This window comes from Nycticebus coucang, chromosome 10 (assembly GCF_027406575.1).
Source record: "Nycticebus coucang isolate mNycCou1 chromosome 10, mNycCou1.pri, whole genome shotgun sequence".
Lineage (NCBI taxonomy): Eukaryota > Metazoa > Chordata > Mammalia > Primates > Lorisidae > Nycticebus > Nycticebus coucang.
The window spans coordinates 129,589,122-129,613,797 of record NC_069789.1 but is presented as its reverse complement, the minus strand read 5'-3'; the positions used below and the strand labels follow the sequence as shown (position 1 = coordinate 129,613,797).

Genomic DNA, 24,676 nt, shown 5'->3' with positions numbered 1-24,676 from the left:
ACTCTGACAGTGAAGTTTATGAACTTGTCTTAGAAAAAGTGCTTCACTTTGGGAAAGGATTTTAGGCCTCCCAAGAGTGCTAGGATTATAGGCATGAACCACCATGCCTGGCCAATTTTTTAATTTTGTATTTTTTAATTTTTTAATGTTGCCCAGTCTAGTCTTGAACTCCTGGCCTCAAGTGATCCTCCTGCCTTGGCCTCCTAATGCTGGGTGGCAGGGGTAAGCCACCATACTCCACCATCTATTCCTCTATAGCAATGTAAATGGGCTAAGACACTAAAGTTTTGCCTTCTAGAATGTCATATAAATGGAATCTACACATTTTGAGAAAACAGTGCTGTGAACCTTTTAAAAAACCTTCTTAAAAAAATTCTGAGCCAGGCCTGGTGCCTCACGCCTATAATCTTAGCACTCTGGGAGGCCAAGGTGTGTGGACTGTTTGAGCTCAGGCGTTCAAGATCAGCCTAAGCAAGAGCAAGACTCTTGTCTCTACTAAAAATGGAAAAACTAGTGTGCTTTGTGGTAGGTGCCTGAGACAGGAGGAGTTCTCCAGCCTAGGAGTCTGAGGTTGCTGTGAGCTATGATTTCACATGGCACCCAATCCAGGACAACAGAGTCAGACTCTGTTTCAACAACAAGCAACAACAAAAATTCTGAGAAATAATTTTCAGATGGTGATTTTTTTTTTTTTCCTGGAGACAGAGTCTTATGATGTTGCCCTCGGTAGAGTGCCATGGTGTTACAGCTCACAGCAACCTCAAACTCTTGGGCTTAAGCTATTTTCTTGCCTCAGCCTCCCAAGTAGCTGGGACTACAGGCCCCCGCCACAACGCCCGGCTATTTTTTGTTGCATTTGTCATTGTTTAGCTGGCCCGGGCTGGGTTCAAACCCGCCAGCCAAAGTATGTAGCCAGCGATGTAACCACTGTGCTACGGGAGCCAAGCCTCTGGTGGTGATTGTTGAAGTACAGGAGGTTATTGGTCATTCATGGGTGCCCTTTATTTATTCCCAGTGATATGCTTTGGTTTTTATGCAGGTTAAACCAACACATCTGACACCAAGCCAAAGTCCTCTCTCCACAGTTGGCCCTGTAGGACAGACACCTTGTCTCTCTAAGTGGAAAGACCCAGTAACAGAAATGAGTTTGGGCTTGCTGAACTAGAGAGTGAAATACAGCCCCACGGAAGCTAAATAATAACATAACATGTTTGAAAAGGTTTTTTGTTTGTTTGTTTTTTTCAACTTCAGGATTACTGAAGTTTCTTTTTTGGATACAGAGTCTCATTTAGTCACCCTGGGTAGAGTGCCTTGGTGTCACAGCTCACAGCCACCTCAAACTCCCAGGCTCAGGAGATAGTCTTGCCTCAGCCACCAAACTAGCTGGGACTACAAGTGCCTGCCATAATGCCCAGCTAGTTTTTCTATTTTTAGTAGAGATGGGATCTCGCTCTTGCTCAGGCTGATCCCAAACTCCTGAGCTCAAGCCAAATACCTGACTCAGCCTCCCAGTGTGCTGGGATTACAGGTGTAATCCTTGGCTGCCACACCCAGCCAAGGATTGTATGTGTTCTAATAAGTCAAATAAAACTGTTTCTTGTGGTAAAGATAGCTAGGGAAGACCAGTAGAATAAGAAGAATGAAGAGTCAGGTGTCCTTAGCTATGAAATGAGCAACTGTTGTCATAAACAAGGCTACCCACTCTCTTGTGACTGAGTGGCCCAGGATAATTGCTGTGCTCCTGGGGGGTGGATTGTACACCACTGTCAGGCTTCGAGCAGCTGGCACCATGCCACTGCAAAATGGCAGGATGCTGAGAACCTGATGGTAGGTTTGGACACAGATTCCAACACTTGCAGGCTGTGTGACCCTAGGAAAATTTATCTTTTACATCTCTTGCCTCTTTTTCTACACAGCCATAGGTTTTCTTCTTCTCCATTTTTCCTAAAGTCTAATCCTTAGTGACAAATATTACAGAAAGGGTTTCAAGTTTCTTATTTATCTTAGACTTTGCTTATGCTGTTATTGTCATAATAAAGTTTTTTATATAGAGAGAGAGTCAAATTAATCAGTCTTTTCCTTTATTGCTCCTTGGTTTTGAGTCACAGGTTATAGAGAAATTTACCTGTTTTCTTCTAATGCTCACATGGCTTCACTTTTTCCCACTGACTGCCACTGAGTCCTGTCTCCCAGCATTTGCTCCCTCTCATGTTAACAGACCAAACCAGTGTAAAAACAGGATGCTGCTGAAGTGAAAGAGGGTGACATTCGAAGCAAACTTGTCAAAGGGATCATGGCTTCTTCCTTCTCTGAGAAGGATGTTAACTAGCAAGTCCTGAAGACATCCAAGCAGGCTTACGGGAAGACCCCTGCGGTAAGGACCTGAGGCTTCCAGCAGCTCTGACTTCAACTCAGCGAGCCCTGTGTGACATGCTGACCCCAACCTCATGAGGGATACCGAGTCAGAACCACCACGCCAAGATGCTTTTGAATTTGTGATTGACAGAAACTGTGAGATAGTGTTTATTGTTTGAAGCCACATTTTGAAGTACTTTGTTAACTGTGATAGTTAATTCCTACACAAATTTGGCCTCTTAGCAGGGCACAGATCTGAATATGATATTTTATGTTATCATTTATCTACGGAGACAGAGTCTCACTCTGTCACCCTGGGTGGAGTGTTGTGGTGTCACAGCTCACAGCAACCTCAAACTCTTGGGCTCAAGAGATCCTCTTGCCTCATCCTCCCGAGTAGCTGGAACTACAGGTGCCCACCAGAATGCTTGGCTAATTTTTTCCCCTATATTTAGTAGAGATGGAGTCTTGCTCTTTCTCAGGCTGCTCTCAAACTCCTGAGCTCAAGTGATCTACCCCCTTGCCCTTCCAGAGAGCTGAGATTCCAGGTATGAGCTGCCTCTCCTGGCCCTTGTATGTCTTTTATGTTCTGGTGCCGGGCTACAGTTTGGATAACTGAGATTGTATAATGTGCCCTCTGGATCCATCCACAAACTGGTCTTGCATCAACAGAGAGCCCCCTGAGTACGACAGACATGGCTGTGTGCAAGTTTGAGGGATTGTTCTTTGTTGGTTAAGATCCAGTTTCTGTCGCTTTGTTACGCACTCCGGGACTTGGACATCTCAGAAGTAACCAGCTTCTGGAAAAACCAGTTCTCAAAACAAACCTTATAAAACCACAGTGTTATTTTACAGTGAAGGGAATAGTGTGTCCTTTCTTAAGGTTCTGAATCCCTCCATAAATTGTTAGGTTAGTCACCTGTAAAGTAACTTTTTCCTCTTTTGTAAGGATTATACAATTAATACTGTACTTCTAAAGTTCCTAGTGCTTCATACAAGGTCCTTAGTAAGAATTAATATTATTGCTTCTATGATTGAAGAAATGTTACTTCAACTCTCCCAGGTTTAACTTCTTCTCTTTTGCTCTGCATATTACCAATTACCATACTGGATTGAGCCCATCCCCTAAATACTCTCCCAGGCATCCTCAAACTTTTTAAACAGGGGGCCAATTCACTGTCCCTCAGAACCCTGGAGGTCCGGACTATAATTTAAAAAAACAACTATGAACAAATTCCTATGCACACTGCACATATCTTATTTTGAGGTAAAAAAACAAAACGGGAGCCCCAGAGGAACTACACAGGGTCACTCCCTACACAGATCCAGCAACAATAGAGTGATCCCGCTGGGGTCTATTCTTGGAGAGACACCTCCCCAACTCTGAGGACGGCCAGAGACAACGGTGAAAAACAATCATGAGGCGAAATCAACAGAAAAACTCTGGCAATATGAATAATCTGAGTAGATCAACTCCCCCAAGGATCAATGGGGCAGACACAGCACAAGATCCCATGCATGAACAAAAAGCTGAGATGTCAAAAATCGAATTCAGAATCTGGATAGCAAATAAGATCGAATTAGAATTCCAAGCAGTAACCCAAAAGATATCTCAAGAATTCAATGAATTCAAAGACCAAATGACCAAAGATTTTCACACATTAGACAAGAAGTTGCAGCCCTCAAAGATCTGAGAAACACAGTAGAATCCCTCAGTAACAGAATGGACCAAGCAGAAGAAACGATCTCTGACATTGAAGACAAAGCTTTCAAATACTCCCAAACTCTCAAAGAGGAAGAGAAATGGAGGGCAAAAACAGATCACTCTCTCAGAGAGCTCTGGGATAATTCAAAGAAAACCAATATTCATCTTATAGGGATCCCCGAAAGTGATGAAGTGGCTTCACAAGGCACAGAGTCTCTTCTCCATGAGATTATGAAGGAGAACTTTCCAGACATGCCAAGAGATTCTGAAATTCAGATATCAGACAGTTTCAGAACTCCAGCATGACTCAACCCAAATAAGATATCCCTCAGACAAATCATAATCAATTTAACTAAAGTTAATATGCAGGAGAAAATTCTGAAAACAGCCAGACAAAAGAAAACCATCACCTACAAGGGGAAGAATATTAGAACAACTGCAGATCTCTCTGCTGAAAACTTTCAATCTAGAAGAGGATGGTCATCGACCTTTAATCTCCTAAAACAAAATAACTTTCAACCCAGGATCCTGTACCCAGCTAAACTGAGTTTCATTTACGATGGAGAAATTAAATACTTCAATGACACTCACATGTTGAAGATATTTGCCATAACTAAACCAGCTCTCCAGAATATTCTCAGACCTATCCTCCATAAAGACCAGCATAATCCTCCACCACAAAAGTAAACCCACCCAGAAAATTTTGATCAAATTCCAAATTCCACAGTCGCAAAAGGATTAAAAATGTCCACCGGACTCTTGAAAGGCTTATCAATATTCTCAATTAATATGAATGGTTTAAATTGTCCTCTAAAGTGGGACAGGTTGGCTGACTGGATACAAAAGGTTGGCTGACTGGATACAAAAGCTCAAGCCAGATATCTGCTGCATACAAGAATCACATCTTACATTAAAAGACAAATATAATCTCAAGGTGAAGGGGTGGTCATCTACACTCCAGGCAAATGGAAAGCAGAAAAAAGCAGGCGTTGCAATCCTATTCGCAGATGCAATAGGCTTTAAACCAACCGAAATAAGGAAGGATAAGGATGGACACTTCATATTTGTTAAAGGTAATACTCAATATGATGAGATTTCAATTATTAATATTCATGCCCCCAACCAGAACACACCTCAATTTATAAGAGAAACTCTAACAGACATGAGCAACTTGATCTCCTCCAGTTCCATAGTAGTTGGAGATTTTTTTTTTTTGGTAGAGACAGAGTCTCACTGTACCGCCCTCGGGTAGAGTGCCGTGGCGTCACACGGCTCACAGCAACCTCTACTCTTGGGCTTATGCAATTCTCTTGCCTCAGCCTCCAGAGCAGCTGGGACTACAGGCGCCCGCCACAATGCCCGGCTATTTTTTTGTTACAGTTTGACAGGGGCTGGGTTTGAACCCACCACCCTCGGCATATGGGGCCGCTGCCCTACTCACTGAGCCACAGGTGCCGCCCCCATAGTTGGAGATTTTAACACCCCTTCAGCAGTGCTGGATAGATCCTCCAAACAGAAGCTAAGCAAAGAAATTTTAGATTTAAACTTAACCATTCAACATCTGGACTTACCAGACATCTACAGAAAATTTCATCCCAACAAAACTGCATACACATTATTCTCATCAGCCCACGGAACATACTCCAAAATCGACCACATCCTAGGCCACAAATCTAACTTCAGCAAATTTAAAAAAATAGAAATTATTCCTTGCATCTTCTCAGACCATCATGGAATAAAAGTTAAACTCAGAACAACAGGAACCGGCATACCCCTACAAGAACATGGAAGCTAAACAACCTTATGCTGAAGGATAGATGGGTTATAGACGAGATTTAGATGGAAATCACCAAATTTCTGGAACAAAACAACAACGAAGACATGAATTATCAGAACCTCTGGGTTACCGCAAAGGCAGTCCTAAGAGGGAAATGTATAGCACTGCAAGCCTTCCTCAAGAAAACAGAAAGAAAGGAAGTTAATAACTTAATGGGACATCTCAAGCAACTAGAGAAGGAAGAACATTCCAACACCAAACCCAGCAGAAGAAAAGAAATAACCAAAATCAGAGCAGAATTAAATGAAATTAAAAACAAAAGAATTATACAACAGGTAAAGAAAAAAAAAACGGGAGCAAATACAATCACACCGCCTCATGTGGCCTGTGGGCCACAGTTTGAGGACCCCTGCTTAACCATTCCTTTCTCCTACCCATGGCCCCTCCACAGCAACTATCCACTCAAGCCCTCTTTATTTCTTGCTTAACATATTCTATGGGCCTCCAGTCCAGGTCCGTCCAATGGAATCACTATCCTGCCCTCAGGGTGAACTTCGAACACATGAACTGCATTGTGTCCCCACCTTTCATGGCTTCCCATGGTGCACAGTACTGGAAACACCTGGAGGGTAGGGGATTGTAAAAATAAAGGCTCAATAGTATCACCCTAACTCTACAAAATTTTCAGAAAGGCAAAGAATTTCATATTTCAGAGGTCAGAGAAACGATTCAGGAAGGGTCCCAAACTGTGTCTTCTTTAGAGACTCAAGGTGGATAGAAGTTGACTAGACCCTCCCAGGAGGACATGTGCCTTTCCCTTGGCTGCTCTGTGTGATTTTTCTCAACATGTGGCCCCTTTTTGTTTCTGGGGATACAGTCACAAGCATTTGCACCTTTAGAAAATGATGCTAAAAAAAAAAAGAGAAAAAAGATAAGAAAAATCAACCTATGTGGTTCACTGTAGCAGGGTCTTGTAGTCCCAGTTATTTAGAGGCTGAGGAGGGAGGATCCTATTTGGAAGGCCAGGAGTTTGAGGCTGCCATGTGCCATGATCGTGCCTGTGAACAGCCACTGCACTCCAGCCTGGGCACCATATTGAGACGCTGTCACTAAAAATCCATCAGCCTAAATATTGCCACTGCCATCCATGGATTCTCCACGGGAAATAACCCACATTAAAACCATGGTTGTAAATGAGGCTTAGCGGTATAGAACATTGTGTATCTCTAGAATTTGTTGGTGCTTTGGGAAAAAAAAAGAAAGAAAAGAAAAAGAACATTGTGTTTCTCATCCAAAAACAAGGAATGTGTGATAGATTACATCAGCGATTGCTGGAAAAGCTGTTAGTGACCAGCAAGGAGTTGTAAAAGAGAAGACTCAGATTTAAACAGGCCCTTTCCAAAAGATCATGCTGCTGCTCTTGAAGTGGGAATCTTCTAGCCACTCTAAAGATGGAGTGCAGAGAAACCCCCTACCTCTAGGCTTGGTTTAAATATTTCCCATCAAAGTGAAACCCATCCAGGTCCCCAGGTGTCCTGACAATAAAAGGTACCCAGAACCACAATACAAACACTACTCTAGAGGGCAGGGATTCTGGGAGGTTCTTTGGTAATTCGGCATCTGGATAATCCCTTCGTTTCCCACTGGCATGGCTTGTATGGGTTTACAAGGCTCGGACACAGGTCCTTGAACGTCCTCTCTTTCTCCCAAAGGAAACATGCCTCCATATGGAACCCTCCTTTAAGGGATAAAGTCCTAGTCGCCGGGCTGTAGAGGGACAAGTGTCATGGAGCCTGGCTTTGCATCCCATATTTATTAGGGCTGGTCATGAGCGCCCTAAGCATTCCTGCTGTGCATCCAAGAGTCCAGCGAGGGGATAACGCAGCCTTTCTTCAGAAAGCTGTGAACAACAATCGCTTGCTGGCCTCGGTGACAACCCGGGTCGCCTGAAAGTGACCTTGGCTGGGCCAGAGGTCACCGGAGGAGGAGCCTGTTCAGGCGGGTGCAGCGCCCCTCCCACCGGCAGGCGCGGGTGCTGGTGACTCTACCCAGATCCGCGGAGGGCCAGGCGCTCGTCTCCAGGGAGGCCACGGAGGGGTGCTGGGGTCGGTGCGCGGCTCCATCATCGGCCCGGGAGCTCCCGCCGCGCCGGAACCCGAGACAGGAAGCCGCGCGCCGCCGCCCGCCATGAGCGGCCCGCTGCGGTCGGGCCCTAGCAGCTGGCGGCTGGCGGCCACCTTGGTGCTGGCGGCGGGCGGGACGCGCCCGAGCAACGCCGCTCCGTCGTCGGCCGAGGGCTTCCGGCTGCTGCTGCTGCAGCGAGCGCCGAACCAGGGCTTCATGCCGGGCGCGCACGTCTTCCCGGGAGGCATGTTGGACGCGGCAGACCGCTCCGCCGACTGGCTGCACCTCTTCGCCCCGCACCAGGGGCCGCCGCGCTTCGGCCTGGGGCCTGCGCCGCCCCGGCCCGCGGCCTTCCCGCTGCCGCCCGACGCCGCCAACGGCGACGCGGGGGCGCTGCCCGATGACGTGGCCTTCCGCATCTGCGCCATCCGCGAGGCCTTCGAGGAGGCCGGCGTGCTGCTTCTACGACCCCGCGGCCCCCTGCCCGCGCCGGAGCCCCGCCGTGCCCTCGCGCCGCCGCCCGGCCTGGCCGAGTGGCGGGACCGCGTCCGCCGCGACCCGCACCACTTCCTGCGCCTGTGCGCGCACCTGGACTGCACGCCCGACATCTGGGCGTTGCACGACTGGAGCGCCTGGCTGACGCCCTTCTACCGCGGCGCCACTCGCCGCTTCAACACGACCTTCTTCCTGTGCTGTCTGCACGAGCCGCCGCCCGTCCACCCAGACCTGGCCGAAGTGGTGGACTGCCGGGTAGGGCGTCCTCGCGCGGGACGGTGGGAGCCATCACTGGGACAGGAGGAGGACCCCTGCCGGCGACCACGTCCCTCGGGGGCCTTCAGTTAGCCAGTGAATGACTCAGAGGTCCCAGGAGCAAACGAGTGGGGGACCAAAGCCATGTCCTTGGTCAAGCGCTCTCGGCTTCCCGCAGCCTCCGCTTCTCAGTCTCAGGACATTAATGCTGTGTCCCCACGAGGTTCTCCCAGCAGGGCCACTGCGGAGCTTGCAGCTGGCCCTGGAGAGCGCTTTGCATGTACAGACACATTTCATCTCCACAGCTTTATTAATTTTTCTTTTTTGAGACAGAGTCTCACTCTGTTGACTCAAGCTAGAGTGCCGTGGTGTATCACAGCTCTCAGCAACCTTAAACTCCTGGGTTCAAACGATCCTCCCCTCTCAGCCTCCCGACTAGCTGGAACTACAGGCGCCCTACATGATGCCCTGCTAATTTCCAACAGGGCAGTTAACAGCCTCTTTTTTTTTTTTTTTTTGTAAGACGGAGTCTCACTCTGTCGCCCTGGATAGAGTATCCTGGTGTCACAGTTCACAGCAACCTCAAGCGATTCTCCTGCCTCAGGCTCCGGAGTGGCTGAGACTACAGGTGCAGGCCACAATGCCGGGCTACTTTCTTCTGTTTTTGTAGAGAAGGGGCCTTCCCCTTGCTCAGGCTGTTCTCGAACTCTTGAGCTCAAGCGGTCTTCCTAGAGTGCAGTGATTACAGGCATGAGCCACCGCTTCATAACCTTTTAACTTAGTTTCCTTGGAGAACATACTTTATATGATTTCGGTCTTTTTGAGTTTAATGAGTCTTGTTTTTTGGCCATGAATATATTCTTGGTGAATATTCCCCTTGCACCTATAAAGAATATATATTCTGCTGTTGGATGATAACATTTGTAAAAATGTCAAGTTGGGTTCAACTGTTTGGTAGCGTCTTTCGGGTCAGGTTTTCTGTACTGTTCACTTGTTCCATCTAATACAGAAGAATCAGTTGCTCCTTGTGTAAACTTACTTAGTAAACCCATTAAAGAAAGACCTTTTGGGTTTATTCTGTATTTATTGAATCAGTTCTTTCTATCTAAATGTCTATGGAGGGAAGACTAGGGAAGGAGAGCAGGTTGCAGCAGTGAGGCCGTTCAAGTTTAATGGGCAGACATTGCTTGGTTGAAGCTCTGTGGAGTTATTACACTTCCTAGACTGTAGGCTGATTCGGGCCTCCTGACCTTCCTTAAAGCCGTATTGCTCCTGATTCCTCACCTGCACTGTAACTCATGGCACTCATCACCCTGTATATTGGTTGCTATAGTTCTTATTGGGCCTCAGAGAGCTTTGTTGTGTCCATCATATCCTCAGTGCCTAGCCAAGGTGCTCTATTGATTTCATTTTACCTTCTTTTTTGAGACAGGGTCTTGCCCCGACATCTAGGCTGGAGTGCAATGCCGTGATCATAGCTCACTGTAGCCTCGAGTGCGTGGGTTCAAGTGATCCTCCCACCTTTGCCTCCCTAGTGTCTGGGACTAAAGACGCATGCCGCCATCCACCACTGATATTTAAATTTTTTTGTCGTGACAGGATCTCACTATGTTCTCTAGGCTGTTTTCAAACTCCTGGCCTCAAGCAATCTTTCTGCCTCAGCCTCCCCAAATGCTGGGATTATAGATATGACCCACTGTACCTAAACAAGGTTCCCATTTATGGGAGGAAAGAGCAGGCACCAAATTCTCAATCAACTGTGATGATTTAACCCTTCAGAGTCTTCCTTTGGGAGTGACCAGAACCACCTTGCCCTCAGCATCTTTTTCCATTTATTGCTAAACAATTCTCCCACGTCAAGCCTTTGTGGTCTGTTGGATTTATTTGCTAGTTTTCAGGATCAGTGTTCTGATAATCAACTTCATAAGGGGAGCTATTCATCTTTCTCTCTTTTTTTTTTTTTTTTTGTGACAGAGTCTTATTATGTCGCCCTCGGTTGAGTGCGGTGGTGTCACAGCTCACAGCAACCTCAAACTCTGGGGTTAGCGATTCTCTTGACTCAGCCTCTCAAGTAGCTGGGCTACAGGCGCCTGCCACAATGCCTGGCTATTTTTTGTTGCAGTTGTCTTTACTGTTTAGCTGGCCCGGGCAGGTTTCAACTTGCCACCCTTAGTATATGTGGCTAGCGCAGTAACCACTGTGCTATGGGCGCCGAACCCAGTTTTCTCTTTTTATTTTTTTAATTTTTGCAAATCAACCTGACCAGGGCAAATCCAACTATCTTCACCAGATCTTTTATGTTGTCTCAAAGGTCTCTACTGGTGAAAAGTAATGAATTAATTTTATATCTTCGATTTAGATCTTAGGGTACTTATCTAACAATCTCAAGTCTTAATGTTGTCTATGGCATAAACCTCAGGAAGCCCTGTGTTGTCTTTCACAGTGGTTCTCTCCATCGGAGGCAACTCAATGTTTCATATCGAGAGAAATTTGGCTGCCACCTCCCCAGTTCTATGAACTGAGAAGACTTGAAAACTTTGCCTCTCTGCCTGACTTGCACAAATTCTGTTTGGATCATGCATTAGAAGGGCTGGAAAGATGGCTGCCCATCATGCTGCTGACTGCTGACGGGATGCTGCAGCTTTTACCAGGTAGATCAGTGAAGCGTCAGTAACTTCAGGTGGTGCTGACACGCAGGGCCTGGGGCTACATGGGCTGCATGGTGACAGTATGGCACAACACAGATACAAACTGGTCTGTGTTTTAGAGCCTACAGGATATTAATTAAATAAGATTGAAGTCTATGAAATACCCATATTATAACCGGAAAGTCTGAATAATGTCATAAGCATAGTTTCATATTTATGTAAATGTCCACACTGAATACGCTTTCTCATATATTATCTCATTTTTTTCATTTTAATTTTGAATTATGATAACTGGTAAGTTGTCAGTTTATTTGAACTAAGGAGCTTGTTTGCAGTCAATTGCTGTTGGGCAGATGGGGCATTGGTGGCAGTTTAGAGTGGGACTGTACCTTTCTTCACTGCCGCCTGCTCACTTCCTGAGAATAGTGACAAGGATTGTTACTCAACCTACAGGTGGAAAATCTGGCTATTTTTATATAACTTATTTTTTTTTCTTGAGACAGAGTCTCACTTCATCACCCTCTGTAGAGTGCTGTAGCATCATAGCTCACAGCAACCTCAAGCTCTTGGGCTCAAGTGATCTTCCTGCCTCAGCCTCCTAAGTAGCTGGGACTACAGATACCCACCATAACTCCTGGCTAGCTTTTCTATTTTTGTAGAGACAGGGTCTCGCTCTTACTCAGGCTTATCTCGAACTCCTGAGCTCAGGCAGTCCACCCTCTTCGGCCTCCCAGAGTGCTGGGATTACAGGCATGAGCCATGACACCCTGCCCAGTGTTAATTTCTCTAAATTAACTTTGAGATTATCAGAACAGCCCACATTGAAACGCAAAAGTATACAGATATCAAAGCCAATATTGATATCAATGGTGAAGAAAATAAAGAGAGTCACAAACTAGTATAAAAGTTACTGTTCACAATGAAAATACACAGTCAGAAGTGTTTAGGTGCCCAAAGAAAATTCTTGGCTGGGGAATTGGGAGAATATTACAAATTAAGGTCAATTAATAAAATTAGGGTTATTTAATGATTTATCTCAGTTCCAAACACATGAAATAGATTAAAAATAAATACTATTTTTGTTTCTCTGGAATGATCCATAAAGTAATAATTTATGGAATTAACATTTTGTCTTTTTCAGGTGATGAGCTATACTTAGAAGATTCAAACTTTTTAGAAAAATTTTTGTCTACTGAGAAAAAGACTGAAGAAATCATGAAGGAAGGAAAGACATTCCACCGCATAGTGATAAACGATCGCCATCTCTATAACATCCACGTGACTGTCCAGTCAAAGTATAAACACGTTTATCCTAAGAACTACATAGCGAGTAAGAGCCGTTTGTAGGGTGCTGCGTGTTTGCAAGCTGGCCTACTTGAAGTAGTCCTAATAAAGAACGAGAGTCAACTGAACTTCTTGAAACTCAAGAACTTTGTGCCTATAAAGGCTGTAATGCAGTGTTTTCGTTAATTTCAGGTGTATTGTGGAGCTCTCTTGTTTATTTTATTAAACCTTACAGTATGCCACAAGTATAAAGCTTATAAAGTATACGTGATTTTGTTACCAAACCAAGAAAAAGTTTCATAAGGGTCCCCACTTCTATATTGTCATGTCAAAATTTTAAATAAGACGTTCCCCTGCCATTGTCATAACTGGCTCTAGAGGCTGATCCATGAATGTCGTAGACATTTTGCTGTAACTGATTCAAGGATGTCTGAGGAGATAGTGAACAGTGGAATGAGACAACCTTTCAGTGATGTCTGGTGTTCTTGCTGTGTCTCTGGCTGGATGCTTAGGACACAATTCTTTTTAAAATCAAATGGCATTAGTTATGTTTCCCAGATGAAATCCATTTTAGTTGATAATTTAAAGAAATAATGAAGCCATAACAAAAGTCATCATTATTTTTACTCCAGGGTGTTAATGAATGAAAAGAGTTTAGAGAGAGGTAAATATTTAATTAGTGGTATTCATTTTCAGTGTGCTTAATATGAGTAATTTCAAACTCCTGGGTTCAAGTGATCCTCCTGTCTCAACCTTGTGAGTAGCTGGGACCACAGGCACCTGCCTCAATGTCTGGCTACTTTTTTTCTATTTTTGGTAGAGACAGGTCTCACTCTTGCTCATGCTGGTCTCAGTTGGGGCCGTCCACCTGGCCCCACCTCCCTGAGTGCTAGGATTACAGGTGTGAGCCACCACTACCGTCCTCATATTAGCAGTTGAGATGAAATGTTTATTGACTAAAGGTGGGAAATGAGAGTTAGGACACTTAATTCTATTTCAAGGTCTTTGACTCTGTTATACAATGTACAGTGGATTTTATTTTTCTTGGTTTTCTACCTACAAAATAAAGGCAGTGACAAATAAAGCTTGTATGTATTGTTTAATCCTGGTTAGAGGAAAATATTTGGAGCAGTGGTTCTCAGCCCAGCACTTTTGCCCTGGGGGCATTTTGCAACTTCTGGAAACCTTTTTGGTTGTCCCAACTGAGGGAAGGACGCCGCCGCCATCTAGTGGGGAGAGGCCAGGGGTGCTGTTGAGTAACCTGCAGTGCCTAGGGCAGCAGTGCAAGACCAAGGGTGAGAAACCCTGATCTAAAGTCTTTATTTTGTTTTTTTTCAGCAAATGTTTCCAGTATGTAAATTTGGGGAACCACAGATACTGTTATCATTCTATCCAGCTTTTGAATCTACAAAAATACTTGTTAACTTTTGGCCTTGGGCATGATGCTGTTTCTTTCTTACAGAATACAGGAATGCTACATACAGCTGGAAGGGTGAACGTACAGCTGAAAGGGTGAACGGCTCATGCTGGGGGAAACTGGGAAACAGGTTCATGCAGCTAGTTAGCCTCACAGCCAAGAGCAGGACTTGCCTCCTAGGCCTGTGGCCTCTTCACTGGAGTTCCTTCACCTCGGTGGGTGGTATTAGATGTTGTGAATAAGTGATAACACTGGTTTTTCTTCATCAGAAAGATACAGTTTTGTTGTTTTTAATCTGAGTGAAACTTGTCTCCTTCCAAGAATTCCTTCTGGGTGACTGTCCCATGACTTCCTACTTATGGTGAAAGGTGATATCTTGCCCACCAGCCTAAATGACAGGACTGCCCTCACGAGCTGGAAGGTTATGTTGTTTTAGAACCCACCTAGAATTATGGCATTTGTCATACAGTCTTTCTTACCTAATGTATTCAAGCTACCTGGGGCTCAGCTACAGAAGCAGAAAGCTGATTTTTTTTTTTCTTTCTTTTTGAGACAGGTCTCACTTTGTCACCCTGGGTAGAGTGCCGTGACATCACAGCTCACAGCAACCTCAAACTTGGGCTTAAGCGATTCTCTTGCCTCAGCCTCCTAAGTAGCTGGGACTACAGGCATCTGCCACAATACCTGACTATTTTTTTGTTGCAGTTGTCATTGTTGTTTTAGCAGGCCTAGCTGGGTTCGAACCTGTCAGGCCCAGTGCACGTGGCTGGTGCCCTCACCACTGAGCTACAGGTGCTGAGCCTGAAGCTAGTTTTTTGACCCTACCTGTCACCTTCCATTCTGGTATCTCTACTCCATGCTGTCTCACCCCAGGGCTCAGCCAGGGAGATTTGTTTTCTATAATGCCATCCATTTCTTGAAACTGCATTACACACTCAGGAGTCAGTACTAAGTCAGCATACGTTTTCATTGTCTCCCTTTTTTTGGCTGATTCTTTTGGATGACCTTCATCAGCATCCAGAATGAGGCTAGTATTGATATTTTAGGCTAACATATCTTGCCCACAGGTTTTTGGTTTTTTGGGGTTTTTTTGTAGAGACAAGTCTCACTTTGTCACCCTGGGTAGAGTGCTGTGGCATCTCAGCTCACAGCAACCTCCAAATCCAGGGTCTAGGCTATTCTTTTGCCTCAGTCTCCCGAGTAGCTGGGACTACAAATGCCCGCCACAGTGCCTGGCTATTCTTTTTTGTTGCAGTTTGGCCAGGGCTGGGTTTGAACCCGCCACCCTCAGTATATGGGGCGGGCATCCTATCCACTGAGCCTCAGGCGCCACCCTCTTATCCACAGTTTTTATAGGGTTTTTGTTTGTTTGGGGGCCTGGGGGGTTTATTTTTTGTTTGTTTCTGAGACAGGGTCTCATTCTATCATCCAGGCATCATCATAGCTCACTGGAACCTCCAACTTCTGAGTTGAGGCAATCCTCCTGCTTCAGACTTCTGAGGAGCTGGGACTACAGGTGTGTGCCACCACTCTGGGCTAATTTTTTTTTTTTTCTCAAACTCCTGGCCTCAAGCCATCCTCCTGCCTTGGTCTCCTAAAGTGCTAGGATTAAGGTGTGAGCCACTGGGTCTTGCCACATAGTTCTTTGTTAATAAAAATAAAAATTCAGAGTGTGCTATATGGGAGATACAGTAAGGACTCAAATATAAGGGGACTGCTCTCTCCTGAGGGATAACTTGTGGGGGAAAGGAAGCTCTCACGTTTGGGTATAAATAGTTCTCTCTCCTCAAACCTCTTTCTTTTTTGTTTTCTTTCTTTTCTTTTTTTTTGAGACAGAGTCTCATTTTGTCGCCCTTGGTAGAGTGCTGTGGCGTCACAGCTCACAGCAACCTCAAACTCTTGGGCTCAAGCAATTCTCTTGCCTCAGCCTCCCAAGTAGCTCTGACTACAGGTGCCCGCCACAACGCCCGGCTATTTTTTGTTGCAGCTGTCATTGTTGGTTAGCTGGCCAGGGCCAGGTTCAAACCCGCCAACTTCAATGTGGCTGGCACTGTAACCACTGTGCTACAGGCGCTGAGCCCTCTTCATTTTTTCAATCTCTCTTTCCCACTCCTCCTCACTCCCTGCTCAGCCACTACTCCATCCTCTTACTTTCCTCTCCTCTAAACTAGATGTTAAAGTCCCTCAATCCTTGTTCTCATACCTGCTTCTCTCAGGTGAAGTGACTTCTAGGCCTTATCTTTTAAGAAGGAAATTGCTTGCCCTCCACTTTCTCTTTTACCTTCTCACCAGTTAGAAATGGTGACAACTGAATTGCAATCAGTGTAACCTGGCTTATTGTACCCTCAATGAATCCCCAACAATAAAAAAATAAAATAAAAAGAAATGGTGACAACTGGAGCAGCTGCCTTGGGCCCAGGGACAGAAGCTGAGTGTTAAGGGACAGGTGCCTGCCAGCTCTGGACTGCTCACTTCTTGCTTTTACATGAAAGAAAATACATTTCTCCACGTGAAGGGACCAGGGTCCTCCTATTCCCCAGAATCACGTAGGGGCAGACCTTGAACCTGTGAATTGGATGCGGGGAGTTAGGGGATGGGAGGACCTAACCAGAGCCTCAGTCTGACATTCCAAGTTGGGGCTGGCTGCGAGCTGTGGGAATTGAGGCTGCCCAGGACCTCCTTCCTTAGATGCCCCAGCTTCAGTCACCCCACTTTAATTTTCTATCAGGAACCTCTCCCCCTACCTCACCTTGCTATTTATTCCTGTAATTTATTGACCTCAAAAATGCTGCATAACAGACCTCACTCAGGCAGGGAGGTTCCCCAGGGCTCCCCCCCTCCACTTGGCAGGACCCCATGGGGCCAGGTGTTGAGGGGAGCCTCTCAGTCCCCCACCCATCACTAGCTTCCCCCCACTTCCCAGGGGGGCCCCTGGTTGGGCACTGGCTCATTCTTGCAAATACCTCAGGGGGACGGGGGTTTATAACTGTTTTGTTTAATTGGAACTGGAAGAGGGATCATGTCCTGTTTCACACCCTTCCCAGAAAAGGGGAGGGGGTACCAGGATCGCACTCCTGTACTGGCCACCATCACTTGTCACATTTTGGATAATTTAGGTCAGAGCTGCAGGCACGCAGCCATCCAGTGTCGTAAGAAAGGTGACTCACCATGACTGACCTCTCCACTCAGAAGTGTGCAGTCTTAATGTACAGCGATGAGAAACAGTTATTTTATGATCTTTTCATTAAAAGCTTGATAGAAAACTAAAAAAAAAAAAAAAGAAAGAAAACAAGACAAAAAAGAAAATATATTTCTACTTTATGTAAGCTACTGTATTTTTGTATCTCTTTGTTAAAACAGTTCAGCCCCTTCCTTAACCTATTGCTTTTCACTGGAGCAGTCTGCCTCAGCACAGTCTTCCTTATATCAGAAATACACCACTTATTCAAATTAGAAATCTTAGTCATTAATTGCAATCAGTGTAACTGGCTTATTGTACCCTCAATGAATCCCCAACAATAAAAAAAAAAAAAAGAAATCTTAGTCATTTGGGGGGCCGGGCACAGTGGCTCACGCCTGTAATCCCAGTACTCTGGGAGACCGGAGTGGGAGGATTGATTGAGCTCGGGAGTTTGAGATCAGCCTGAGCAAGAGTGAGATCTCGACTCTACTAAAAATAGAAACTCTAGCCGGGTGTAGTGGTGCACACCTGTACTCCCAGCTGCTCAGGAAGCTTAGGCAAGAGATTGCTCCAGCTATGATGCCACTGCTCTCTACCCAAGGCGACAGAGTGAGACTCAGTCTCTCTCTGAAAAAAAAAGGAGTCCTAAGTCATTTTCGATTCCTCCCTTTTCTCCCTTCCTACATGCAGGCGTCTAGCAAGGCCTACTGGTTCTGTTATCCACTTAGAACGTTCTTTCATCCTGCCCTTGGATCCTTGCACTGCTGTCACACAGCCTGAGCCACAGTTCTCTGTTCCCAAGGCACTGTCACAGCCTGGAAACTGTTTTTCTTTCTTCTTCCAATGCATTCTCCCACGGAGCTAGACAAGTGATCTTGAAATTAGAGCATAAGTCATGTGCTGTTAACTGGCCTCATTAAGACTCCTCAATGGCTTTTCTTCTTTATGTAAGCTAAAGTCTAAACTCACCCACTGATCTCCTCACCCACCCTTTCCATCTGCACTCCCATCAGAAAGGTCATCTTCTGGTTTGTTCGCCGTTCAAAGCTCTTTCTCGCCTTAGAACCTTTTGCAGTTCCCTTGGCTTTGAGACAAATCTGGAACTCTGAATAATTTTTTGTTCTTGGGCATCTTTGCTTCTATAGCCCAAGAAAAACACATATTCAGTATAGAGGATGACATCCCGCAGGTAGCATGTCTAAAAGAAAATTCCAGAACAAATGGAAACACATTATTTGGAGAAGAGAATAAAGTTTTCTTGAGCTAAAGGAAAATGTTGATGTTCAGGTGAAAAGGCCCTGTCGTGCGTGGTCAAAGCAAAATTAACAAAAATTGTATAACGCCTGGATGACATTTTGAATTTCAAAGATGAGGAATGCCATAGATTTGTGGGAAGAAAAGTAAAAAATTATGAAGGTACAAAATCAAGTTTCTGAGTGTGTGTCACAGAGTAATGGGATACACTGGACAGAATATACAGGTACTAATCACACATGGAAGCTATAGAAATCATTCTTCTATATGCGCTCTGAAGAGTCCACACTCTCTGGAGAAATTCCCAGATAGAAATACTATAGATGACTGAAAGATTTTTTTTTTTATTAAATCATAGTTGTGTACATTAATGCGATCATGGGGCACCATACACTGGTTTCATAGACCGTTTGACACATTTTCATCACACTGGTTAACACAGCCTTCCTGGCATTTTCTTAGTTATTGTGTTCAGACATTTACATTCCACATTTACTAAGTTTCACATGTACCCTTGTAAGATGCACCGCAGGTGTAATCCCACCAATCCCCCTCCCTCTGCTCACATCCCCCCTCCCTCCCCTCCCTTTCCCCCTTCCCCCTATTCTTAGGTTGTAACTGGGTTATAGCTTTCATATGAAAGCCATAAATTAGTTTCATAGTAGGGCTGAGTACATTGGATACTTTTTCTTCCATTCTTGAGACACTTTACTAAGAAGAATATGTTCCAGCTCCATCCATGTAAACATGAAAGAGGTAAAGTCTCCATCTTTCTTTAAGGCTGCATAATATTCCATGGTGTACATATACCACAATTTATTAATCCATTCATGGATCGATGGGCACTTGGGCTTTTTCCATGACTTAGCAATTATGAATTGGGCTGCAATGAACATTCTGGTACAAATATCTTTGTTATGATGTGATTTTTGGTCTTCTGGGTATATGCCTAGTAGAGGAATTATAGGATTGAATGGCAGATCTATTTTTAGATCTCTAAGTATTCTCCAAACATCTTTCCAAAAGGAATGTATTAATTTGCATTCCCACCAGCAGTGTAGAAGTGTTCCCTTTTCTCCACATCCACGCCAACATCTCTGGTCTTGGGATTTTCTGATATGAGCTAATCTTACTAGAGTTGGATGATATCTCAAAGTAGTTTTGATTTGCATTTCTCTGATGATTAAAGATGATGAGCATTTTTTCATATGTCTGTAGGCCGTGCGCCTGTCTTCTTCAAAGAAGTTTCTCCTCAAGTCCCTCGCCCAACCTGAGATGCGATCACTTGTTCTTTTCTTGCTTATACGTTTGAGTTCTCTGTGGATTCTGGTTATTAAACCTTTGTCGGAGACATAACCTGCAAATATCTTCTCCCATTCTGAGGGCTGTCTGCTTGCTTTACTTACTGTGTTATTGTCTGTCCAGAGCTTTTCAGTTTGATCAGGCAGATTTTCTTAAGTGTTCTGATCATGAAGGGATGCTGCATATTATCAAAAGCTTTTTCTGCATCGATTGAGAGAATCATATGGTCTTTGTTTTTTAATTTGTTTATGTGCTGAATTATACTTATAGATTTACGTATATTGACCAACCTTGAGACCCTGGCATAAAACCGACTTAGTCATGATGTATAATTTGTTTGATGTGTTGCTGGATTCTGTTTGTTAGGATCTTGTTGAATATTTTTGCATCTCTATTCATTAGTGATATTGTTCTATGATTTTCTTTTCTTGTTGGGTCTTTTCCTGGTTTGGGGATCAGGGTGATGTTTGCTTCATAGAACGTGTTGGGTAGTCTTCCTTCTTTTTCTACATTTTGGAACAGGTTGAGTAGTATAGATACTAACTCCTCTTTAAAGGTTTGGTAGAATTCTAACATGAAGCCATCTGGTCCCAGGCTTTTCCTTTTAGGGAAATTTTGTATGGTTGATGCTATTTCAGAACTTGATATGACCCTGTTCAACATTTCCACTTGATTCTGGCTAAGTCTTGGAAGGTGACATGCTTCCAAGGTGGGAAGGACTATCTTTGAGGTATCCCAGAGGTTCTGATAATTCGTGTCTTCATTGTCATTTTGTTCCAAAAATTTGGCAATTTCCTTCTTGATCTCATCTCTGACCCAGCTATCATTCAGCATAAGGTTATTTAACTTCCATGTTTTTGCATGAGTGTGCAGATTCCTGTTGTTACTGAGTTCAACTTTTATTCCATGGTGGTCGGAGAAGATGCAAGGAATAATTTCTATTCCTTTAAATTTACTGAGGTTAGACTTGTGACCTAAGATGTGCTCGATTTTGGAGTATGTTCCATGGCCTGATGAGAAATATGTGTATTCAGTTTTGTTGGGATGAAATGTTCTGTAGATGTCTGCTAAATCCAAATGTTGGATGGTTAGGTTTAAATCTAAAATTTCTTTGCTCAGCTTCTTTTTTTTTTTTTTGCAGTTTTTGGCCAGGGCTGGGTTTGACGCACCCTCTCTGGCATATGGGGCTGGTGCCCTACTCCCTTGAGCCACAGGCGCCACCCTTTGCTCAGCTTCTTATTGGAGGATTGATCCAACACTGCCAAAGGAGTGTTGAAATCTCCTACTATTATGGAGCTGGAGGAAATCAAGTTGCTCATGTCTGTTAGAGTTTCTCTTATAAATTGAGGTGCATTCTGGTTGGGTGCATAGATATTAATAATTGAAATCTCATCATATTGAGTATTACCCTTAACAAATATGAAGTGACCATTCTTATCCTTCCTTACTTTTGTTGGTTGAAAGCCTATTGTATCTTTCAATAGAATCGCAACACCTGCGTTTTCCTGATTACCATTTGCCTGAAATATGGATGACCAACCTTTCACCCTGAGTCTATATTTGTCTTTTAAGGGAAGATGTGACTCTTGTATGCAGCAAATATCTGGCCTGAGTTTTTGTATCCAGTTAGCTAACTTGTGCCTCTTTAGAGGACAGTTTAAGCCATTCGCATTAATGGAGAATATTGATAAGTCTGGTAAAATTTTGGGTATCGAGCTTTTCAAAAGTCTAGTGGACATTTTTAATCCTTTCGCCACTGTGGAAGTTGGAGTTTGATCAAAAGTTTCTGAGTGAGTTTATTTTTGTGGTAGAGGATTCAGCTGGTCATTATGGAGGATAGGTCTGAGAATATCCTGAAGAGTTGGTTTGGTTATGGCAAATTTCTTCAACATATGAATGTCATTAAAGTATTTCATTTCTCCATCTTAAATGAAACTCAGTTTAGCTGGATACAGGATCTGGGGTTAAAAGTTATTTTGCTTTAGGAGATTAAAAGTTGATGACCACCCCCTTCTGGCTTGAAAATTTTCAGCAGAGAGATCTGCAGTCATTCTAATATTCTTCCCTTTGTAGGTAATGGATTTCTTACATCTGCCTGCTTTCAGAATTTTCTCCTTCATATTAACTTTAGTGAAGTTAATTATGATATGCCTGGGGGATGTCTTATTCGAATTGAGTCGTGCTGGGGTTCTGAAACTGTCTGCTATCTGAATTTCAGAATCTCTTGGCATTTCTGGAAAATTCTCTTTCATAATTTCAAGGAGAAGGGCCTCTGTGCCTTGTGAGGCCAGTTCATCATTTTTGGGGATTCCAATGAGGCGGATATTAGCCTTCTTCAAATTATCCCAGAGCTCTCTGAGAGAATGATCCATTTTTGCTCTCCATTTCTCTTCCTCTTTGAGAGTTTGGGAGCGTTCAAAGGCTTTGTCTTTAATGTTAGAAATCCTTTCTTCTGCTTGCTCCACTCTGTTACTGAGGGATTCTACTGTATTTTTCAGATCTTTGAGGGCTGCAAATTCTTGCTTCAGTGCATCAAAATCTTTGGTGGTTTTTTCTTTAAATTTGTTAAATTCTTGAGACAACTTTTGAATTTCTCCTCAAATTTCTAATTCTGACCTTTCAATTGCTCCTCGAATTTCCTTTTTTTTTTTTTTTTTTGTAGAGACAGAGTCTCACTGTACCGCCCTTGGGTAGAGTGCCGTGGTGTCACATGGCTCACAGCAACCTCTAACTCTTGGGCTTACGCGATTCTCTTGTCTCAGCCTCCCAAGCAGCTGGGACTACAGGCGCCCACCACAATGCCCAGCTATTTTTTTGTTGCAATTTGGCCGGGGCTGGGTTTGAACCCACCACCCTCAGCATATGGGGCCGGCACCCTACTCACTGAGCCACAGGCATTGCCCTTGAATTTCTAATTCCAAATTTTCCTCCATTCTATTAATCTTGTTTGCAATCCAAATTCTGAATTTGATTTCTGACATCTCAGCCAGCTGTTTATGAATGGGATCTTCAGTTACATCTGCCATATCTTTCCTTGGGAGGGGGGTTGATCTATTCTGGTTATTCATGTTGCCAGAGTTTTTCCGCTGATTCCACCCCATAATTGTTTTACACCATTTGATTTTCCCCCTGGAGCTTTATTGAGGACCCGTACAGTGCTATGGCCTGAGAAACTGGGGACCTGTTTTGTGTGGTAGGACTAAGTGGTTCTGTCTTGTTTTCACTGGTCTCTGTTCAACCCTAGTGAAACAGTTACTCTGGGTTGAAGTCTCAGCTGTGGAGAAATACCAGCAATTATGTCACCCCGCCCCCCACAGGCAACAATTGGAAAAGGAAAATCAAACCTTCCTACAACCACACACCCAGGCCACCACCTGAATAGTCCTCAGGTGATTGGCTCAGTTCAAAAGGTCCAAATCAATTGTCTCAGTCAGCATCTGTCTCAGGTGGGAGAGTTTAAAAGGTCTCTGGCAACTGGATCACAGGGTCTGGTGACTACTCAGATATGGCTTGCTCTGGTGCTCCGTGGAGTCAGGAGGACCCACCCAGCAAATAGATCAGTCTGGGAAGGTTGATGCCTCCTTCCCCACCTTGCACCTCTGTCACACCCAGTCACTGATAGCCCCACAGGGCTGTGAACCAGTTGCCTGTAGTGAACAGATACTCCACGGGTTTGCACCTGCCTGAATCACAAGGACATGTATTTCTGCTCAGCCAGGCCACTGCGCTCTGCCTCTATCCAGCAGGGGGAGGTGAGGCCTGATGACCTCAGGTGCTTGATGGAAGCTGGGGGATGTTCACTCAGTTCCAGCCCCACCCCTGATTGATGTTACTGACAGAACAGAACAGAACAACTTTGCGGGAATTTGTCCCTGCTAAATTCCCCTGCAGAAGAGAAGCTCTTTTGAGTTCCCAGAGCCTGCGCCTCAGGCCCTGTCTTTGCTCCTGCAGGTTTGTGTTTGGTTAGCTGTCAGTTCTAGCCTCCTGTCTTCCTTTGTCTATAGGCTGACAATCCCCTGAGGGCCGGGTGCATCTTAGGCTCAGTAAAGTGGTCCTCTGGTTCAGGCCCGCCCTGGAAACTTCCTGGCTCTGCGCATGTGTTTCTAGTCCCTGCGCTCCACCCAGGCCAGTACCACCTCAGGCAAACCCTTTACTCATGGGACCTGCGTTTCCATCCCAGATCTGTTCCACGGTGGTTGCCACCTGAGTAGATGCCCAGCCTCCTCTGGTTGCCCAGAGAGGCAGGGGGTGTGATTTCAGAATATCCAGGGGTGAGCCCTATTGTTGCCGAAAGATGACTGTTGCTTTGCACCTCGGGGCACAGCCACTCCGGTGTGGTTCCCTCTCAGCCGACTGTCCTCTCCTCACTCCTGTGTAGCAGAGTCAGCACTGACGTGCTGCAGTTTAGGCCCTGTCCACACCCCTCGAGAAATCACCCAAGAATCTGGACTCCTGGGGGACAGGTCTCTAGACCTCAGAGTGAGAGTGGAGGGGAGTGCTGGGAGCTCAGAGTTGCAGGTAGAGAATATACATAGTTTTATACAGTTTTATGCCTGGCAGGAGAACACTGTGGCACCCTAGTAGAGAAGGTAGGTCCAGTTTTTAGAGGGTCTCTCCCATGGAGTGTAGTGGGAGGACCTTTGAACTCTGCTCATTTGTTTGTGGGGCACTCCGAGCTGTTCTCATGGGGGAGGGGACTCCCGTCTGCTTGGTGATGGATTTTGTACTTTTTGTTTGTATCCTTGGGGTCGCAGCTTGCCTCAGCGGGGTTGATGTGCATTCTTCAACCTTCTCTCTTGGTGAAGCTCTAATCTACCAGGTTACTTGCTAAATTTCTGTCCTTTAACTCTCCTTCTGGACGGGAGCGTCTGTGGCTTCA

At 44.8% G+C, this 24,676-nt stretch overlaps 1 protein-coding gene across 1 annotated transcript; it reads left to right on the top strand.

The window, feature by feature from the left end:
• Nucleotides 1-7,893: 7,893 nt before the first annotated feature.
• NUDT19 (nudix hydrolase 19) lies at nt 7,894-13,722 on the top strand. The gene is made up of 3 exons (XM_053607455.1): nt 7,894-8,711; nt 11,155-11,362; nt 12,501-13,722. The coding sequence occupies exons 1-3, from the start codon at nt 8,025-8,027 to the stop codon at nt 12,704-12,706; spliced, it is 1,101 nt and encodes a 366-aa protein (XP_053463430.1). The 5' UTR covers nt 7,894-8,024; the 3' UTR covers nt 12,707-13,722.
• Nucleotides 13,723-24,676: the final 10,954 nt, after the last annotated feature.

Coding starts and splice junctions, on each gene's coding strand:
- NUDT19 (XM_053607455.1), top strand. CDS start 8,025: ATGAGCGGCCCGCTGCGGTCGGGCCCTAGCAGCTGGCGGCTGGCGGCC. Junction 8,712..11,154: donor CCGAAGTGGTGGACTGCCGG/GTAGGGCGTCCT, acceptor TGTCTTTCACAG/TGGTTCTCTCCATCGGAGGC. Junction 11,363..12,500: donor GATGCTGCAGCTTTTACCAG/GTAGATCAGTGA, acceptor TGTCTTTTTCAG/GTGATGAGCTATACTTAGAA.